Below are 20,472 nucleotides of genomic sequence, written 5' to 3'. Positions count from 1 at the left end.
ATTATGATTAGAAATTGCATGCAATATAAGTATTTCTTTTTAAAATACTGTAAGAAGATTTTCAATTTCCACATTTTTTCTATTGCATTTTTAAACAGTTTTTCTTTTTACACTACAGCATGTAGACTGTGTCATCCTAGATGATGGAGGATTTCTTCTCATGTCCAACCATGATGAGTATATCACACTGGTGAGTTACGGCAACCATTTTGTTCACCTCATCACAACCCTATCATGTATGCTTTACTTATCTGCTTTCTCAAAAGTAATTAATAAATCATCAGCAATAAAACATATGTTGTGACATAGTCAGATAGGTTTAATTCAAAGGCTTTGCCAGCATTCATATTTCTTACTTTTCTCTACCTTTCTTCATACCTAGCTCCCCTTTGTCAGGGATCCATCAATCTCATATCGAGGTCAAATAAAGGGCCCATGACTCATCTAAGTAATGAGAATGGTCTGTTATCTGTGAGCTGTTTGAATGTTCCTGTAGGACAGCAGTACATCCATGTCTCCAGTAAAGTAAAGCACCTTCCACTGGAGGAGGATCAAAGGGAAGGTTCTGATGGATTTTTGTCAGGCATGGAAGCTGTAGTGAAGTGTGTCCCCTGTGTATGCAAGACGTCAGCTCTGCTGTGTTAACTCCACTCTTTCAGGCTGCTGTGCCCCTGTGTCAGTGGTAGGACATACAGTCGGTCTGGAAACTTTACACGTCAGTCAAGACAGGACATCTGCTGTCTTTGATCCTTTTTACAATCTGAATGTCTGGCATACAGTTTATGGCCATCGAGCATTCAAATAAGCACCCTCCTGTCTCTTTTTGTACATCTTGTGATACATTTGGTGTCCGTTGGGAACATGCAGAAGTTTTTGGTTAGCCGTTGTCAAACAACAGTTATACATTGTGACTATAGTTCTATGCTCAGTTATGGCCAGAGTCCTTTTATCAGAAATATATGAACACAACCATCATCCACCAGGTGGACCAGTGGCCTGTTCTCACTGTAATCATAAGAGTATAAATGTGCAACTTTTATTCAATGTTACACAGACCTCACCTTTTAACTGGCCTCTTGGTTTAGCGATCAAAGTCTCGTCACAAAACCTGCTGTGACACCGACAGCAACATAACATTAAAACAGGAGACACTGGAGGACACATCCACTCTCCACCTATCCAGACTACTTATAGTATAGGATGAAAGAGCATGTCAGTAGCAGCAAAAGGGAAAAGTGAACGGTTGACAGCTGCCACAGAACAGTTGAATGTGCTCATCGTGAGTGGCTAAGCAAGTAAATGCAAATGTTCAGTGCACCGACTATAACGCCCGGTCAGAGGGGATGGTACACAGCTGTCTGTTTTGTTTGGACAAGCATAGTCTTACACACTTTTTATTGACTGCTGTTTGTTTTGTTTATTGTGTTGTGTGTACTCATGTGAACGCGTCTAGATAGGTCAGTTCTTTGGCGAAGTGGATCCTGTGCTGATGATCAACCTTGTCAACACCTCCCTGTACTCCTTCAATAAGACGTATGACTACCAATCTGTCTGTGACCCAGAGAAAGACAGCAAGGCTGCAGCAGGACCCCGCTCCGTCTATGTGGTTAGAAACTCACTTGGCTGACTCATTTAATTATAATTTACACATTTATGCATTTGCAATAAGTGTTTGTTCTACAGGCTGGTAACGGAAAACCTACATTATTTATAATATTCCCGTAGTTTGAAATATTGATTGTATATTACATTTGTTTTCTTTTTTTATTTCTAGGTTCGCAATAGTAATGTAATAACGTGCAATTGAAAGAAATCATCATTCTCGATTGACTTTCTTTTTTTTTGTCTTTCTCATGCCTCTCCAATTTATTTTGGAATTTATTATCCATGACTTTATTTCCCATTCTCTTTCCAGCCTACCATTGCAGACATGCTCAGTATTGGCTGGTGGGCCTCCAGTGCTGCCTGGTGAGTGTACAGGTTGTGTGTCTGGGTTTCTTTGTTTTGTTTCCCTCCAATGTTTGTGTTTGTTTGCTTGAAAGTGGGAGTTGATTTGTACTTTAGGGTAGGAGTTGTACGGGAGTTGGCTTGTATGTTTTTGAGGGATGCAGCTGGCTGGATGAGTGTAGGACAAGTTACACAACATTATACTGCATCGCTATCTGTATGACTGTCCAACTGCAATACAAACAGCTTTTATAAAAACAATTGACTGATACTTCTCTTGACATTTACATCACTAGTGGCTCTAGCCTTAAACAGATGTGTGCCTGTTATTAAAAGTGTTTTGTTGTTCAATATATATAAGATGGAACATAGACAAATCCATGTGACTTTTTTCTTCTTCTTTCTCTGTGTCTAGGTCGATACTCCAGCAGCTCTTCTTTGCTCTCATGTTCCCCAACCTTCTAGAAGCAGGTGAGCAGCAAAAAGTTGTGATTCTGTAAAATGTAACCTCCAGTGTTTGATATATTTCAATCTCACTGCCTCACAATAATCTTTTCCAGCGTTATTCTGAGAGAGGGCAAGCTCAAATTGCGGCACCGGCATCTTGTACAGGCACTTCCTGTGGCACCGCTCAGTTGCCACAGTGCTGGAGGCACCTGCCGCGGTGCTGGAGGGAGGTGCCGCGGTGCCGGAGGCAGATGCCACTGTTCCGGAAGCTGCCACTACTTTAGAGGCAGCTTTTCCGGTGGCACGTCTCATGCGCTGCGAGCTGCCACTACTTTAGAGGCAGCATTTCCGATGGCACGTCTCAGGTGGCGGGGCACTTACGAGTTGCCACTAGTTTTTGAGGCATCTGCCTGTGTTAGAGAGAGCGGTGCCGCAACTTGCTTAAGGTCCTGGAAGGTATATATTATCAGAGCTACCAACTCTCACGGTTTCGCCGTGTGACACATGCTTTTGCATGTTTTCACACGCACTCAGCAGGAGTTGCACTCACAACCAATTTCTCACGGCAAAAAAAAATTCTGATTTTGGACCGAGGCGCGTTCCTTCCAGCGCGCGTTCCTTCCAGCACGAGCTCGTTCCAGACGCGCGTTCCAGGCGTGCGTTCTACCCAGCTTTTGATCTCCTTCTAATACCTAATTTTTTGTTATTTTATTTATGTGTTGATCTATTGTTTTGCTTTAAAAGGCTACTGTTTAAGCACTTTATTTGTTGCACTTTTTTTGTTTGATAATGAAAAATATTTTTCCCATTGTAATCAAAATGTCAATCAACCTACCTTGGTCAAATCTTAAACACAGGTCTATTAATTAGGCTATATTGTGGTACATAGACAGTCATTGAGGCACAACAATAGTTTTCTGGTTGAATGTTTAGCTCAAGTCTAGAAGGCCGCTGTGGCAGGTATTTGTGGCCACAGCTGTCATCGCTGCAGAATAGATTCAGAAGATGTTTTGGCAACTGCCTGCCACTATTTGTGGCTTCTGGTGAGATGCACAGATGCACAGTTTAAGGATGTCAGTCGTTTTGCATTCATTTGCAAGGTTCTTTATCATTATTTTTAACAAGGCATCCAATACACGTACATTGTACATTGTCCCTCTTGAACAAATAAAAAGAAAATAAATACAGTTTGTAACAAAGGGAAAATTAAGAGCACAGAACAGCCCTTTCCCTCCCTGACAGAGAAAAGAGGGTGGTGCCAAAGAGGCAATGTAGGAATGGTCAAATATAATTTGACCATTTATATTGGAGACTGGTCGTCCAACGCCTACCTTTACCGGTTTGAAGGGAAGCCTACACTACAGAAGATATACACATCAATATTCAACGACAAATCTGGTAATTTAAATATTGATTATGTAAATAGTGTTTGTCATAAAACGTAGCTCATGGACATATCATATAATTCAAGCTCTCTATACACTTTCATAGACTGTATCAGATGATTCATAACAAGGCGATGTTATATTATGTACGGGCAATTTCTTTCACCAGGGCAACTCAAGGTTGTGATTCCATCCACACCTACTGTCCGCTGTACTGTTGAGAGTGTTGGAGGGAGACACTGAGCCCCATTAGAAGCCAATTGGTAGTAATGCTTAAGAAGATTAAAAAGAAAGACCAATTAAAAAAATAACTTATAGAAATATAATAAATAAAAGTAAATATGTACTGTTGTTACAGTAAATATTTAAAAAAAAATGTTGTTGTAAACAAATGTCATTATCAGTACATACAGTCATAAAAGACGATGACAAATAAGCATATTCAAATGTGGAACATGAACTAATAATGTTTGATTTCATATAATTTACAGGGTGGCAGTGCACATATCGTTAATATTACTACTACTAATTATTATTAGTTCTGTTACAGTAGGATATTATGGATTGTATTAATAATAATAATAAAAACAAGCTTGAAAGTCTGTCTGTTGAGTTTAAACCAATGAATAAAAACCTACCTAAAATGTGTATTTCTTCTGATCCAGAGAGATTAAATTAAAAAGATAGATTAAATTAATAAATGCATTATTTAAAGACAGATAAAGACTTTGTACATAACTTGTAAATGTATACCAGTCTTATTTCTCAATTACAGCACAGTCAATTAGTTGTGTTGGTCTGATTTAGTAAGGAGTTAAAAAAAATGAATGGCTTGATTAAAATTGGACATTGGAAAGAGTAAGTCATTTGTACCCTACATGTCACACATATTGTTGCGACGCAACAATAACTCATTTTTATATTGATCCAAGTCTACTTTATGATAGGAAGAATTTGGTTTATAAGCAATTAGAAGGGTTTTGCATCTCTCCTTTTACTCATTTGAGTTACCCTATCAACTCTGCTGTACTCCAAAGAGCACATCCTGGGCTTTCCATTGATACCACATGGGTAGGGGTGGGATGATGAGAACTTCATCTTTCTTTCGACACAAGATCAGCCAGCACATTTTATGGAAAGTCAAAGGGTAAGTCAAATATTGTTGACTTATTGTCTTTTTTACTATAATATTCATATATTTTCTTGTTTATTAACATGTCAGGAATGATATATTTAGTTCTGAAGCATTTCTGTTATTTGTTTATTTAAATAATAGTCCTTTATTTAATGACTCAACATTGTTGTCGGAAACAGAACTCAAGCATAAAGGATGCTGTAGCAGATAGTTGAGGGAGAATCAGATTTGGAGCTTTCAGATGATGAGAGAGCTGAGGATGAGTTTGAGTCTGGTGAGGAAGAAGAGGAAGAAAATACAGGAGGCTCAGATGAGCAGACAGACTCAGAGACAGACAAGGATGAGCAGCTACGACGTAGTCCTTTGTGGGCCAGAAGTAGCACGAAGGCTGATGTTTTATCCCAATGATGCACTACGACCTGACTGCATTTAATCTAAATAGATTTGTGTGAGGCTTAAATATTATTCATGTTATTAGCTTTCATTTAATGGTGTTATTTCCCATCATAATAGATTCACAACTGTTCTACCTGGGCTTCCATACTGTCAAGATGACTCTACAACCCGTGCAGACTGAAGTCCAATTCAGTACTTTTTCAAGTACATTGACAACAAAGTATTTGAAGATTTAGCAGCATTCATTCAACGATGAAGAATTACTTTGTTTTATAATCCAGTTGAATGTATTATTGGTTTAATATCACTCCATAGGCATAATTTGTGAGTTGTCTTATCTTCTATATGAACGCTATGCTAACGAATTACATTGCAAAGTGGATTTAAAAAGAAAAAAAAACACACAAAGGTAAACTCCCTCTTGTGGCCAAATGGGTCAATAACACTCATCTTCAATATGTGCAGAAATACTGGGTTCAGAAGGAAACCTTACAAATGAATGCAAAAACCACTTGATGGAAATGCTACTTCCAGGGAGTACACGATTGACTACAAATATCCTTAAACTATGCATCTGGGCATCTCACTAGATGCCACAAATAGTTGTTTTTCTTTGTATTTGATTATTGTTTATTCAAGTGTAAAAATATTGTACATGGTTGTGGCAAGCTGCCACAAAATCTAGTGGCACCTCTAGTTGCCACTAATTGTTGTGGCAGCTGCCACAAAAACGTGGCAGCTTGCCACAAAAACTAGTGGCAACTAGAGGTGCCACAGGAAGTGCCTATACGAGGTGCCGGTGCCACGATTTGAGCTTGCTCCTACTGGTTATTCTTTATTACACCTGTCTCTTATTTCCAGTGGAGTCAGCAGATGACGAAATACCAGATGCCATGTTTAAGGAAAGCTGCATCACAGAGCAGACTCAGTACTTCTTTGACAATAATGGAAGTTCCTACTCAGGTGTCCTGGACTGTGGAAACTGTTCCAGGTATGTGGGGATTTTGTCATATGTGTACAAATCTGCATGAGCTCCCTTTTCAGTGACTCTCTCCCTTCTACTGTAAATGGGTTGCGTCATTTCAGATTTTCCACCTCTAACTCTATCTTCTTCCTGGACATCCTTCTGTTTATTGGTCTGCAGGGATGGGTCCAGAATAGTGTTAGTTTCCTGGCCTCTTTCTGTTTTCCAGCCTGATTTCAGGCAGCTGTTTTCGGATGAGTTCGGTACATTACCTTGATCTGTCAGTGACCGGAATTGTAGAGGGAAGCACAAAAGCTCTTTTATCTGTTTTTCTTCCTTCACTCTCTGGCTATACTTCAAACTCACTAATACACACATTCACGGACCACTGCACATCCACTTTGCTCTAACCTCCTTTTGTGTCAGTATGAGCTGTCGGAGGGGGTTAAATATGGCTGTAATTACTGGATGTTATAAGTCCCACGTGTCTGGTGCTTTATCCCCCAATGTTAACGACTGTAGACACAGAAACTTTCAGGACTACCATAAAAAGCATGTCCCATGAGGAGAGAAGACGCACATCTGCACAAATACCTGTGTGTATGCAATGTAATACTGTAAACTATATATGTTAATTCAATATATTTGTATGAATACTGTTTACACTGTTTACCAGTATGTACGTGTTGCCATGTGTGCTTTCTAGGATGTATCGTGCAGAGAAACTGCCGAACACCAACCTAGTGTTCCTGATCACCGATGCCAAGGCAACATGTTTATCATGTGACCCCAGGCCACTACGGCAGGCTGAACAGCCCTGTATCCTTTCACTCAGCTCGTAAAAATCGAACATCCTTTTTACTTTCCATCCATCCCCCTGATGACAGGCAGGGGCTTTAAACTCTCAATACAAGGACACACTCCTAAGGAGTTTGCAGTAGGTCTCCCCTGAATGTTCACGGGTGAACAGTAAACCAGATGCATGGCATATGAAAGCCTGTCTCATGTTACTCCCAGAATTTTAGTTTAGTTTAGTTTTTTTTTTTTCATCTGTACTGCATGCTGCTATCATGACAAAATAAGGTTAGGATCAAGAGTGTTTGTGTGTATGTACAATATGAGTGTGTATGTGTATATATACAATAATATATATATATATATACATATATATATTCTGCAGCTTCCTACTGATGTAACATTCCAGATGTTATCTTCAGAGGTCACCAGCATGGGGTCAACAAGGGCCTCCAGTTGCTAATAAGGACGCCACTCAACACATACAAACACTGGCACTCATACGAAACACACATGCTGCTATAGTACACTATCTCTCTCTCTATATATATATATATATATACCACATAGTGTATCATGTATAATTCATCATGTAGAGTTATTTTATTTGAATCTCTCATGGAAGAGTAGGAACAACATTAGGCATTTCAGCAGGCAAATTGAGAGTCAGCACAGTTGCTCTTTAAATTGTTAAATGTGCACTGCTGATGGTAAATGTTATTTTCCTGAATGTCTGTTCAGCTGAAGGGCCAGATCCATGCGAGCTAGCTCAGAATCCTCGATACCGCAAAGGGCCGGACGTTTGTTTCGACAACAATGAAGACGTAAGACCCAACCACAAATATTGCTGGAAAAAATTATATGAGTGAGGCTTCACAGTTGGCCTATGTCACTTCTGGTTGGTTTTCATCAGCATTCTGCAGAGATTTAAAGCACTGCTTAATTGTTTACTCTAAGCCATGCTTAATTTATTCATTCAGTTAATTTTTATTAATTTTTACATTTATTTAATTTGTATTTCATGAATTTTGTATGCAATTGCCACTCAATTGTTTCATATATTTTTTATGATCGTTTCAGTCATCATAAATCATTCTTTTTTTTGTGATTCTGCATTCCAATGGCCGCTGCTCTTGTCTGGTAGGATGAGCCCTTGTGCCCAATCAGCAGAGGTTCTACATTGAGCCCCACACCTCTCTTGTTGTTTCTGGTGCTGAGTTCAGGGTCAGTGTCCTTACACAGCTTCATGCAGACGTATTAACCACTATGAGTTTTAGGGCTATGGTTGGTTGATTGGTTTGTCGATATGCTCTTTTCATATTGCATATTGCTGTGGGTTAATTATGCCAGGCTACAAGGCAGAGTGTATCGTCTACTGTAGCTAATTTTGGACTTGGAGTCCAGACTTCCAAAGACAGGAGAACGCAAGATGGTCTTTCTGCAATTGGAACAGCAGCTGACTTGATGACGTCACCACCTCAGCTGTTGTTGTCATGAGTAACTCTGATTCTTCACTGTAAAGTATTTGTACAGTCAAACAAAATATGACAACCCTGCTTTTTTTGTACTGGTTTCACAGACATACACATACCATTGTGTATATATATATATATATATATATATATATATATATATATATATATATATATATATATATATATATATATATACACACACACACAGATACACATCTCATTGTATATATATTGTGTTTATAAATATGTATTTTATATAAATACTTATATAGATACACATATAATTGTATATATTATATGTGTATAAATATGTATTATATATACTTATATATACACATATAATTGCAAACAATTCGGTCAAAAGTAATAAGACACCGCTGTAGTTCAAAGTAAAAGTTAAATTAAAATCTTAAGTTATAAACCTTAACCTTTCCCTCAGTCAAACTGATTTAATGTGACTGTGCATAAATAATAATGATTGCTTGCAGGACCTCAACTCGTCGCCGTATCTTTTTAAGTAGGCCGATTCTTGAGAAAGCGACCACAGATTTGATGCTTAAACAACTAACTTCTCGCCTGAATACATCCTAGAATTACATTTTGTGACTCAACAACGGTAGTATTCAGAGAATGTCAACTTTCAGTTATGAGTTTTCTCATCCGTCATTGTTCCCCGTTTGCTGGTCTGAAATGCATTCTGGGATATTGGCTCTCTCAAGTACGCTCAAGTCTGCTCTAATGCATCCCCGGTAAAATGCACGGATCAAATCACATCCGGGCATTTTCACCGTTCTTGGCGAGAAGCGGACTTTTGAATTGGAACAGTACTTGGGCCGCGACTGATGACGTTTCACGAGTCCACGAGAACACAAGTACAGAGAAGAACGCTGATTGAGAAACGGCCAGCGTTTTCCCACATCGACAATTTGATTGGTTGAAGTGTTGGTAGGATTTCAGTTGACCAACATTTGTATGGGTTTAAAACAGCCCTCATGACTTTGAACTTTTCTGGGCCATCACAAAGTGCTGGGCAAAGACAAATCAGGTACAACAATGGTTGGCTTGAGAAGGAAATGGCCCACAATAATTAAGTAAATAACACACTGTGGTAAAAAAAAAAAAAAAACAGATGGTATTTATTTCTTAGTTCCATGCCTACCTCCCTAACTCTTTCTTTGGCATCTTTGGCATTTCCCACCCCAACAGATGGAGAACAGATTGAATCTTGGCAGTAAAAAGTGTTGAATCAATTTGTTATAATAGCATCGTACCACCACGATTCATTTTATTTAGCATTGCTAAATGATTTGTCCACCAACTATGTAAGCACATTTTGATGTATTTTCTCTTGAACTAAGAAGTATTTTAGGGTTTAATAGTCAAACATGATACAGTAACAAATGCTACTTTGTGAACTGAGCCTTTCATTGTCTTCTGAAGGCGTAGATCACACGCGTAATGGGCCATTAATGAATGTTCCTTCGTGTTTGTATTGTGGAGAATCTGTGATGGGAAGCAAAAGAAAGGGGCGGAATGGCTGAGGAAGTCAATGAACAGAGTAAAAGTAGGCCCCATCCCGTTTCATTTTTCTATCTGTCCCATTACTTTTGGCTCAGCTCCTCATAAAAAGACAGTTTGTTTCTAGGCCAGTCCATTTCGTCACTGGAGTAAACAGAGGAAGCTCCACGTGGCTTTCCTGCCCTTTGAATACAGAAGACTCCCACCTCTTTCTCCGAGGCCTTTGGCATGCGCGGATATCCTGAATACTCGCATTGAATAAAAAAAATGCCACACGCTGTCATAGGCAGGGGCATGCACATACACACACATGCACATAAAGCAGAATGAGGTCCAAACGCGCCATTATCCAAGTGAATAAGCATGACTCCCAAAATATTGAACTGTGCCTTTAATATGACAGGTAGACTTGGGAATATGATAGAGTGCAACACAGTATGATTGTAATATGATAGAGATCCATAGGATTAGATGGAGTACAATCATGAACTTCTCATTATTGTTAGTAGCAAACGTAGTGATGTTGATAGTTTTAGTGGATCTACCAGGAGAAGATGGTATATCTAATTGATTGACAATTGATTTGTCCAACAGGAAGATGATTCAGACTGTGGAGGAGGGACCTGCCTAAGCCTGCGTCTTTGGCCGATGCTTGGGCTCCAACTACTGCTGCTGTGGCTCATCACATCTTTACAGAACTCATGACCCCTACACAGACACACACACTTATACACTCACATGCTGATCATCTCATCCCATAAGAGGCCAGAAGACACTTCAGTTTTGCCATCCAGGATGTATGCAGAATATTTGCAAAAAGACATTTTATTTTCTGACAACAGTATCAGCATTTCCATTGTCCAATGCCAAAGGGTGCGCATTCATTTCCTCGTCATTTTCAAAAATAGAGACACGTTTACTGTGCTCGGCTGCACTCATTTCCATGAAATACTCCTTCATACCCTCCTATGGTGCAAGAGTAAGAGCTAACCAAACCCTTTAATTCTGCCTCATTTGTTTCTCTGATTTATTTAGCAGAGGTTGAAGAGTCCCACTATGCCAACTAAATATCATTCAACGTTTGTGTAGTTGTCGACATTGTTTGTTGCCTATTGTAATTGCATATGAATCATAATGCTGCAATTATTTATTAATTTTGGCAACCAGTGCAACGAGGAAAAATATCCCATTTGTTTGAGTGTTTTTTCAATGTATGGTACCTATTTATTTTATTTTTTTGTTTACTCAAAATCAACTAGCATTTTTGTGACTAGTTAGGTGTTGTATTGTAGCAGCATGTGCTCAGTACAGAGCTAAAGACAACACCAGTACTCTGACACCAAAGCTCCACACAGACCTACTACAGAGAATCTTCAGGCTAGTTTATTTTAAGAGATTCCTTAGACGAGGAGAACATTAAGTTACAATGTTAGCTAAATAGATAGATATAGCTGAAAGCTTGCTGAAAAGTAAGTGCAATCATGTGAATTTAAATGTTAGCATATTACAATTTCAAATATGTTTGTACTTGATCTGACCAGCTTTGGTTGTCTTCAATTTGATGCATCAGATTCCCAGTGCCTACATAGTAGCTCAAACAGTCTGTTATCTAAAAGAAACGTTGGACCAGAGTTGTATTCTTACCATGTATGCTTCTTTGCAGAGAAGGTAGCCCTTGCAGTAATATGTTGTGAAGTGGGCCAAATCTGCTGCAGTTATTCTAATTCATGTGGCTCAGGCAGCGGTAGAAACAACTTGATTTTGGGAAAATATAATTTCCTTCCTCGGTCAGAACAAATCCAAACCAGACTTGAGCTTTGTTTTTCATCACCTCTCTTTATTAGTCCTGTTTCTGTTCCCTTTCTGGATCACCAGACTCAGGAGCCAAGATGACTTGTGAATGAGATCAGCATATCAAAATGACTGTTTCATTGTTTTCTTCTCCTTGCTGTACTCCGTATGCTTGTTTCCTCTTTGTTTTGCTCTATAAGTGCTGTGAAGCAGACGCTGAAGGCTCAGTGTCTTAATGCTGCAATGTCATTGGATGAGCTTGTTCTGTGTTTGAACGCTGTCTATGCCTATGATCAGCATCAGGGCCTGTTGGAGAGAACTTTGAGAATACACTACTACCAGTGGTAATTTTCCAATGCCTAAGTCATAAAGGTCACACTTTAGTGTTTGTTTTCCTTTTTTAGCTAGTTAAACAAAGTTGAGTTCTCTCCACCACGCCTTCATGGTGACCTTGTTGAGTGTTCAGGTTATGCCTGTCTTTCAAAGTCGCGTGTTGACTTGTGTTTTAACCAGGGGGTCCCGTGTCTATGTGCAGGCATGTGCGTGTACCTCCGATATCTGATTGTGCTTTATTACTGCACACAACTTACTCTTTTGTGAAACTTGATTAGCCTGAATACATTTTGTATAAATTTGTACACTAATACTATTTACTGTATAAAAGAGAAAATGAAAGAAAAGAAAAAGTGTTTATAATATGGTGTTGATTATTGTGCAAATATATATTCACAATAAAAGTGTTGTATTGTTTTGACCTGAGGTGCTCATTTTTATTGTCACATCTGGTCACTTGATTTGGCTCCCCCATGGACCAGACCATACATGTCATACTTCCTGGAGATATAGACATCTGCTAAAACATCAGTTTCACTGTGTTTGGGTATGAAGTACATGTTGGTGATTGTTACTTTGTCACATCCTTGACCATTTTAATTATTTCTTCACTAATAATATAAGATCATTTGGGAAATTAGGATTAAAGGGTTATTTAACACCACTACCCTCTCCGGTTGAAAGTGTGTAGTCTTCTACATCTGACCACACATGGCATCACTGATGGTGAGGATTTGTGGCTTGATGTGTTCTGTTGCACGTGTAACTATGCCCAACAAACACACTTCTACATTGCTGCAGGGAGTTGAGAAGTTAAAACAATTACTGAATGCAAAAACACTTTTTTCAGGAGTTAAGTTACCTTTAATGTGAAACTGTTGATTTTCAACCAGCTGTGTATCACTACAATGCAGGTATGTAAATAAACGACGTTCAATCTTCCACAAAGCTGCTTTTGACTTTTAATATAATGATAATCCACGTTCCTAAATGCATAGTACATACACACAGTATTGTACAGTATAAATGTCCATCCTGGAGAATTCCTATTTCCTCTTTTTTTTCTTTCTTTTTTTTTATCTATGAACTACTTATTTTATGTTTGCTGAGTTCTTCATCCTCAATACTGAAATACAAACTGCTCCCAACACACACATGTGCTTTCCCACCAATACCAGATTGAGAAGGACAACAGAAGCCCCCTCCAAATGAAGAGCTTCACTGTATGTGTTTCCAATTCGGTGATGCCTCTGGCAACATTGACACAGACAGTTTAGCCATCACCTGAGCAGCAGCAGAAAGCCAGATGTGCATTAGTAGCGCTTTACTTGATGGTATTTGTGTTTTTCTGATGGTAATCTAAGAATCAATACAGCCACGGTTTTAGGTGGAGAATAAAAAAGACATTTGTTTTTCTTGTTGATGTGTCGGACTGGGAGGTCTTTGTATGTGTGCTATATAGCGATATGTAGAAGGGAGGTTGTAACAGGATACTCTTGTAAAAGGGGGACGAGGTCGTACCCTTTAACATGCCTGACTTAAGAAGTTACAGACGCAGGAAAAGCAGGGACAAGATCTTCAAAAGCTGAAAAAGCAAGAAAAGGCATCAATGGATGTTTTTCTACAACTTGTGTCTGACTTTTGTGGTTCTGCCTATTAATCATTTTAATTGTGACAACGTACCAACTTCATTGCTGACACATGGAACTAAAGTGGCTTAACTGAGTCAATTCAGCACATGCAACAACTTCAACTTGTTTTCCTTTGCTAGGTGGTTGACAGTCCAATGTGAATGGAGTCGTGATAAGAGAGCAAGAGGGGATGAAATGCAATAAAGCTTGCAGGCCAGGATCACACGATGGATTCACGATCCAAACACGAAACAAGTCCATATTTTTAAGGTGGTTTTCAAACTTTGGAAAGAAAATGAAGTTTGACATTATCAGTCTGTTAAACATGTTATTTTCTTGTTTAACTTTGGCCTTCCATACTTGCAAGAAAGGAAATATGTGCACAAGATGATTACAATGGATATTTTAGGTTCACCCTGGTTTTTGCATCCAAAGGAGTGTTTTAGATAACTCTTAAATTAAGGATTTGTTTCAAACTTGTGTGATAGTAAAACTCAATTATGAGTTGTTCTTTACAATTAAGATGTGGATGCAGTTCTTCTGGTGTTGTTGTGATATCAAACAGAACAATGATGCATACAATAGAGTGAGTTAATTTGAGTGACGGGCATTTTTTTCTTTTGTTTTAACCTCATTATCAAATACTGTACCCTATTTCAATCACAGTTTAGATGTTATATTCTGCCAATCAGCTTTTCTATTTAACTTCTGGCCAACTAGTATATTTCTGCAGAACACCATTAAAGTTGGGTTCCTCAAGATAGTACATTTCATCTAATCTCAAACCTTCAAAGCAGGAACTGTATACGTAAAAGTCAGAATGTCTTTTTGAGTTTGTTCCACTAATTGCAGGAAGTGACGCATGAGATTAATCCTGCATCAACAACATAACCCTAGACTGGATCTCCAAGGATCATCAAGTTTTAGTGAACCCCTCTAAAGTTCATTTGACAGTAATTTAACATCCATTTGCGTAGGGTTTTCCTAGTAAATGCTTGATTGTACCATTAGTCTTATATTTAGCCCCAACACTCTCAGCAGCCTCTGGGTCATGACACCCAGAGGGCAATCAACTCAGAACACACTTCCCTCAATCTGGTAACTTTAATGTGGTTTACTTTAGCTGTAAGATTTTTAATTGACACCATTTTTTCCCCGAAAAAGTGTGCACTTCCTGTACGCAGCAACATAGAGGTCACAGTTTTCCATCACCATAAAACCCAGCAGGGCAAGGGCATCAGGGTCACGGAGGTTCTGTACATCCAGTAAAAAAAACTAAACCATTTCCTGACTGTGCAGTGAAGGCTTCCAGTATTGTCAGTGATTGCTTTCTGACTGACGGACTACTGTGTGTTTTCCTGAAGCACACTTCTTCTACCCCGACTGGTATCAAACAGTATGTGTAGTAGTATCTTTATAGTTTTGCTAACGATTATGAAACTCTAAATGTATTTTATTTGTCGCAAAAGGAAAATACAGAACCCGGCAAATTAATTCTTAATCACAATCAAGGATCCTAAATAGGCCTCAGATGTTTTCCTGTGATGGTAAAAATGTTTGGCACCTATTCTTACAATCCCCCACTCAATCTGGCAACAACATAAGCCAACAAAAACCTTAAAATATATTGGCAAAATGGGGGAAGGGAGAAAGATTTGTGTTAGACAAACTGAGGTTTGGAAAGAACCCCATACACCCACTTGGCATAGATTATCAGGAAATGCCACAGGCTTTCCTAAGGCCATAAAAATGACCACACACTTGTCTGTTGGTTTTTCTCTCTCCTCTTCGCTCAGGTTGTAAGCATGTTGTGTGTGCGTCGTAGTGTGTGTGCTCAGTGTGATTGGCAAGCGTAACACTGGAAAACTCTGTCCAGGTGAACAGTCTCAACGGGACACATTCCATTCCAGCCCAGATTGGGGATGATTTGTGGATTTTCTCTGTGTTTAGAGTGGGGACTAACATACATTAACTGGTAACATGAGGTGTTAGATTTGTGGGGGGCACGCACATTCACCAAGGTTAAAGAGTATGTCATTCTTTATGGGATCAGGTATTTTGTCTCTTTCTTCATGCTTTTTTTGTGAATATGTAAGCACTAGCAGTGCTATGGAGTGCGGTTCTTACAACTGAGTCACTGTTTTGTTTGTATCGTGCACACACACGAGGACGCACATGCAGCAATTGTTTACACCACATTCTAGTCAAAATAATCATTAAACCTGACACCAACATTTGTCAACTACTAAACACAACATATGCTGATTGGAATGTATTTTGCAGGTATTTGGTCATAAACCAAAGTACATGAGCATTTTAAACTTTGACCTGATGATGATGGTATGAAAAAGGAAGATCCCTGAAGTTATTGAGAATCATCCTCTGGGGATATTGAATGTTGCAATTTTGTCCCAGATATTTCGCATCAAATATTCATCAAGTTAAATTGCTGGCTCAAAAGATAAATGTGTTCTGGAGTAAGGCATTTACCAGTCAAAAGGACTTTTGAAAACCTGCACTCAAATGTTGCGCTGAAAGGCCGTTATTACAGACGCAGCGAGGCCTATTCAAAGAATATGAGCTTGTCAATCATCTGTAAAGCAAACAACAGAGAGAGTGCAGAGGTAAAAAAGGTCATCTCGTTGTGGTTGTGGACGCATTGAGTGTTGTGTCACTGGCATCTTTGCTTGCTTCTACTACGAGTGAGTGGAGTACTGGCTCCTTACGACCCCACAGAACATGTCTGTGTGTTTTCCTGCTTCAAGTTACCTGCATGTGTGTCTTGAGATTCACTCAGGTGGGCTCTGAAGACCTAGGCTGCACGCTGTGCCGCTTGCCCAACGCTATGTTCGCCATCAACAGGTTAATCACACGTATGAGGTCTGACACACAGACACATGTTGTATGAAATGTACCTGCTGCCCCGGAGCAGCTTTTTTCCTCCTCTGTTCTTTAATTTTACCGACCACCCTCGCTCCCCTGTGTCTCTTCAGTTCTACGTGAGTCATGCAGGGGTAAATTAGCAGTAAGCAGCAGACAAGACAAGCTGACTGTTAGCAGATGTGTAAGAAATGAGGAAAAACAGGTTTAGTCACTATTTTAAGATCTGCTCTCCCCTTCAGGCAGTGGTTGGTTGTAATTTGTGCTCTTGCGGTAGTTATTCTTTTGTAGTCATACATGCGTGGAATTTATTTTTCAAGTGTTTCACTTAAGTCAAATTCCAGATTTTGGATAGTCTCTTTGCGAGCAAGGGAAATGTTTAAACACATTACTGTATTAAACACCTTCGGTGATTAAACTGGCTTTTATGGAGTACAAGTCTGATCAAATTTCAAGCTTTAATGAAATCAGGAAAGCATCGGTACTACAAAAAAACAAGGTATCCAGCACGATGGTTTTAAAATAAACATTTTTATCTGAAACCAAGACAATAGCACAAAATAGTCCTTCCTTTACAATATAGCTTGTGTATGTAAACATGACCCATTCGTGTGTATTTTCCAGTTTGTTTCAGTGTTGTGCACGTTTGAGTGACTGACAAATACTGTGAAAGAGCCAGCACAATAGAGTATGTGTCGGATATGGATGTGTTCGCGCGACACACTTCATGTGTACCATGCTATAGGATGTGTGTAATTTAAACAGTTATGTTATAGCTTGTGTGGATATACAAACTCACCAGGGAATTTGTTGATATATTGTTCCAAGGTTCTGCCTCAGACGTTCACATCAACACCCATAAACACAGGAGGAGGTAAAGACAAAGGGCTGAATAAGGACTCTGTGAACTGGACTGTTGAGTTTAAATGGTTAGTGTATCTTATGAGTCATATGGCTCAACATAATAATTTTCTTGTGAATTTGAAAAGCTGCAGACTCACAATTATTTTTGTCATTTTTCCTTACAAAAGGTTATTTTATGAGAAGTAAACTCCCTTTTGCCTCCCCAACCCCCCAAAAAGACATGCTATGTTCCAGACACATCTGCAGACATGAACGTAGTTTAATGTTGAATGATTCAGCATGTGATGACGCATTAGTGAGACTTTGCAATCTACTTTGGAAAGTTACAGTAATTTTCAGTATGTTAGTGACAATGACAAAAGCAGGTGTTCTCTGTTAGTGAAGAAAAATCAATGGCATATAGAATGTGACTTCTGTTGAAGTCATCTGATCATCATCATCTATTTTTGGGGATGTGTTGGTGACTCAGTCTTCTAATGTGCATTATGCTGATTAAACTGTGTTAAACTCCAGTTTTGTATTTCTATCTGCGGCGCACTCTCCAGACTTTTTTTTCCACTGTCGTGATCTGAAATATCAAATCAAAATGTGACTTAAAGGCAGACCACAGAGCTGAATGGGGAAAAAGAGGTCTGGTTTTACACAAGTTTTATCCGAGAAGCTGCTATATCTTTTCGCGGTTGTGGACAGAAAGTGCTTGCGCATAGTTTATTTGTGTTACCCGTAACTGTCAGCAGATCTCAATTACGAGCAGTGACTACAATCGCATGCACTGACAACAGGAAGTGTGTGTTTGTTTAAAGGAGGATCTTTTGACAGAGTATCTGTGTTTATAGCATCTAGGCCCACCACTGTCATCCTAAAACCAGCACACACACACACACACACACACACACACACACACACACACACACACACACACACACACACACACACACACACACACACACACACACCACATGTCTTTAGTTTCTCATTAGAGTGAAATACCTTAGCCACCTCTGCTCTGCACTTCCTCACTTCCTCAATCTGGGTCCCGTTCCTTTTCCCTTATCTCTCTCATGTCTCACTCAAACTATCACACTGTCTGTCCCCTATCCCTTCCATCCCTTCTTTTAATTTTCCATCCCACTCCATCTTTTTTACATACGGTCGTATGGCTGTAATCTGGAAGGGAGGCTGGAACGATTAGAGGTCACACCGAGGTCCAACTAATTTGCTGCAGATGAAAACACATGGATGCACATACACACACGTGTACAGATATATCACAGTATACAACGCATGACTCACACCATGCACACAAAAACTTCCAAACAAATCTGCAGGAAGTCTATTAATACTCCCCACACTCCACAAATATGCACACAGACAGCCCGGCCTTCAGCACACTGTCAGTATTGTGCCTTCCTACTACAGTCCATCCATTTTACTCGCATTGCTCTTCATCTACGCTATCTCAGAATCAACCTCTTCCTTCTCCATATCATCTCCATCTCCCACTGAACTTCCTCCCTCCATTACGAGCTGCATGAAGAAATGAAATTTCTGGCAATAATCAGCCACAGATGTGAGAAGTCTCGAATGGTGACGGTGCTCTTATGAGCGAGCAGTGGGCTACCGGGTCTCTCTAATTTCCATCTTCTAGAAGCTGTGGCTCTCAGACGCACTGAAAACACCCACTGGATTTTTGCTAGGAGAGTCAGTAATGAGATTGTGGTGATGGGGGCTCAAACTAGCTCAATCTGCTGCTCGTTATGTGTGAGCATGCGTGTTTGTGAATGTGACCGAAGAAAGAGTCTGAATGCATGATTGCATGCAAGAGACAGCGTGTGTGGTTGCATTGCATGTGTTTATGCGTAACTGAAGGTAGGGAGACAGTGAGAGAAAAGAGACTTGTGCTCTGCTCCAGTGAAAGTATCTGACTCATGCTGATGTTTATTATTGCGAATGACTCTGTGGTCCTCTCAGGAAGCCGCAGGAGCATTACTCATTGAACCAGAGAATGGATAGAGATGGAGTCCCTTTTCCCCTACATATTAATCCATCTGTTTCTCTGTTCAAAGAAAATACCGGGAATCCCCACAATGCTGTAACTCTCAATCGACAGCAGGATAACTAACGTGATTTCTATTTACTGTGTAGCCATCAGACTGTCACTGGAGGACAGGAGCGCTGCTCTGTGATTGCGGCATCAGAGATGTTTGGAGAAAACGCTGAGGCCCGCTAAGTGTCACATCTCTTATCTCGTGCTGTCATCGCTGGAAATAGAGATGGCACTTAGGAGATGGATTGGGATGTCTTGTTCTCATCCACCCCCCACCAGTAACTTCACTTCTTATCTGCCAGAGAGGGGAAGGAGTAAAGTAGCATAAACAACCCCCCCCCCCCCCCCCCCTTTTTTTTTTTACATCTCCATCGAATTTCCCGGTGCTGACGAGTGCCTGCCAATACCTGTGTTATTGAGCACACTATGCTGCTTGGCAATCTGGAGAGGTACAAGACAATGATTGAGTGGGATGCTGCTATCTGACAGAAAAGGATGGACCTGTTGAATAAATACAAAGATTGTTATATTATTCCTATTTTTCCACAGGGATTTATAGTGTGCCTCACAATCTGCCTATATTTTCTGATAAAGGAGGTATTGGTTATTGTCAGCACATACTGGTAAATCAATAGCCTAATGGCATATAAATACAGACAGTATTTCAAAGATCTGCACTGATAAGGATGGAGAGACAGGAAGGAAAATTGGCACATATGTGCCAATTTTCCTGAAGCTTTGCCAGTATGTGACATTCAGGCCAATGACGAACACTTAGGGAAAGAGAGAAAGAAGGGGTGAAAGAGATAAAGTCATACACACGCACGGGGAGGGAGGGAGGGAGTTAGGGGGGCGAGGAACTAC

General features: G+C 39.7%; 1 protein-coding gene across 1 annotated transcript in view; it reads left to right on the top strand.

Moving 5' to 3' along the window:
- LOC306741626 (voltage-dependent calcium channel subunit alpha-2/delta-1) overlaps window positions 1–10,767 on the top strand; it is a gene marked incomplete at both ends in the record, with an annotated part of 61,774 nt that extends 51,007 nt beyond the window's left edge. Inside the window, 8 exons of the mRNA XM_079223939.1 lie at window positions 119–190; window positions 1,454–1,606; window positions 1,916–1,968; window positions 2,363–2,418; window positions 6,172–6,301; window positions 6,981–7,093; window positions 7,811–7,893; window positions 10,657–10,767. Coding sequence (XP_079080065.1) covers window positions 119–190; window positions 1,454–1,606; window positions 1,916–1,968; window positions 2,363–2,418; window positions 6,172–6,301; window positions 6,981–7,093; window positions 7,811–7,893; window positions 10,657–10,767 — 771 coding nt within the window. The remainder of the gene's footprint in view (window positions 1–118; window positions 191–1,453; window positions 1,607–1,915; window positions 1,969–2,362; window positions 2,419–6,171; window positions 6,302–6,980; window positions 7,094–7,810; window positions 7,894–10,656) is intronic.
- Between the last annotated feature and the right edge of the window lie 9,705 nt (window positions 10,768–20,472).

Source organism: Taurulus bubalis (genome assembly GCF_910589615.1).
Source record: "Taurulus bubalis genome assembly, chromosome: 9".
Classification (NCBI taxonomy): Eukaryota; Metazoa; Chordata; class Actinopteri; order Perciformes; family Cottidae; genus Taurulus; species Taurulus bubalis.
This window is presented reverse-complemented; position numbering and strand designations above follow the sequence as displayed.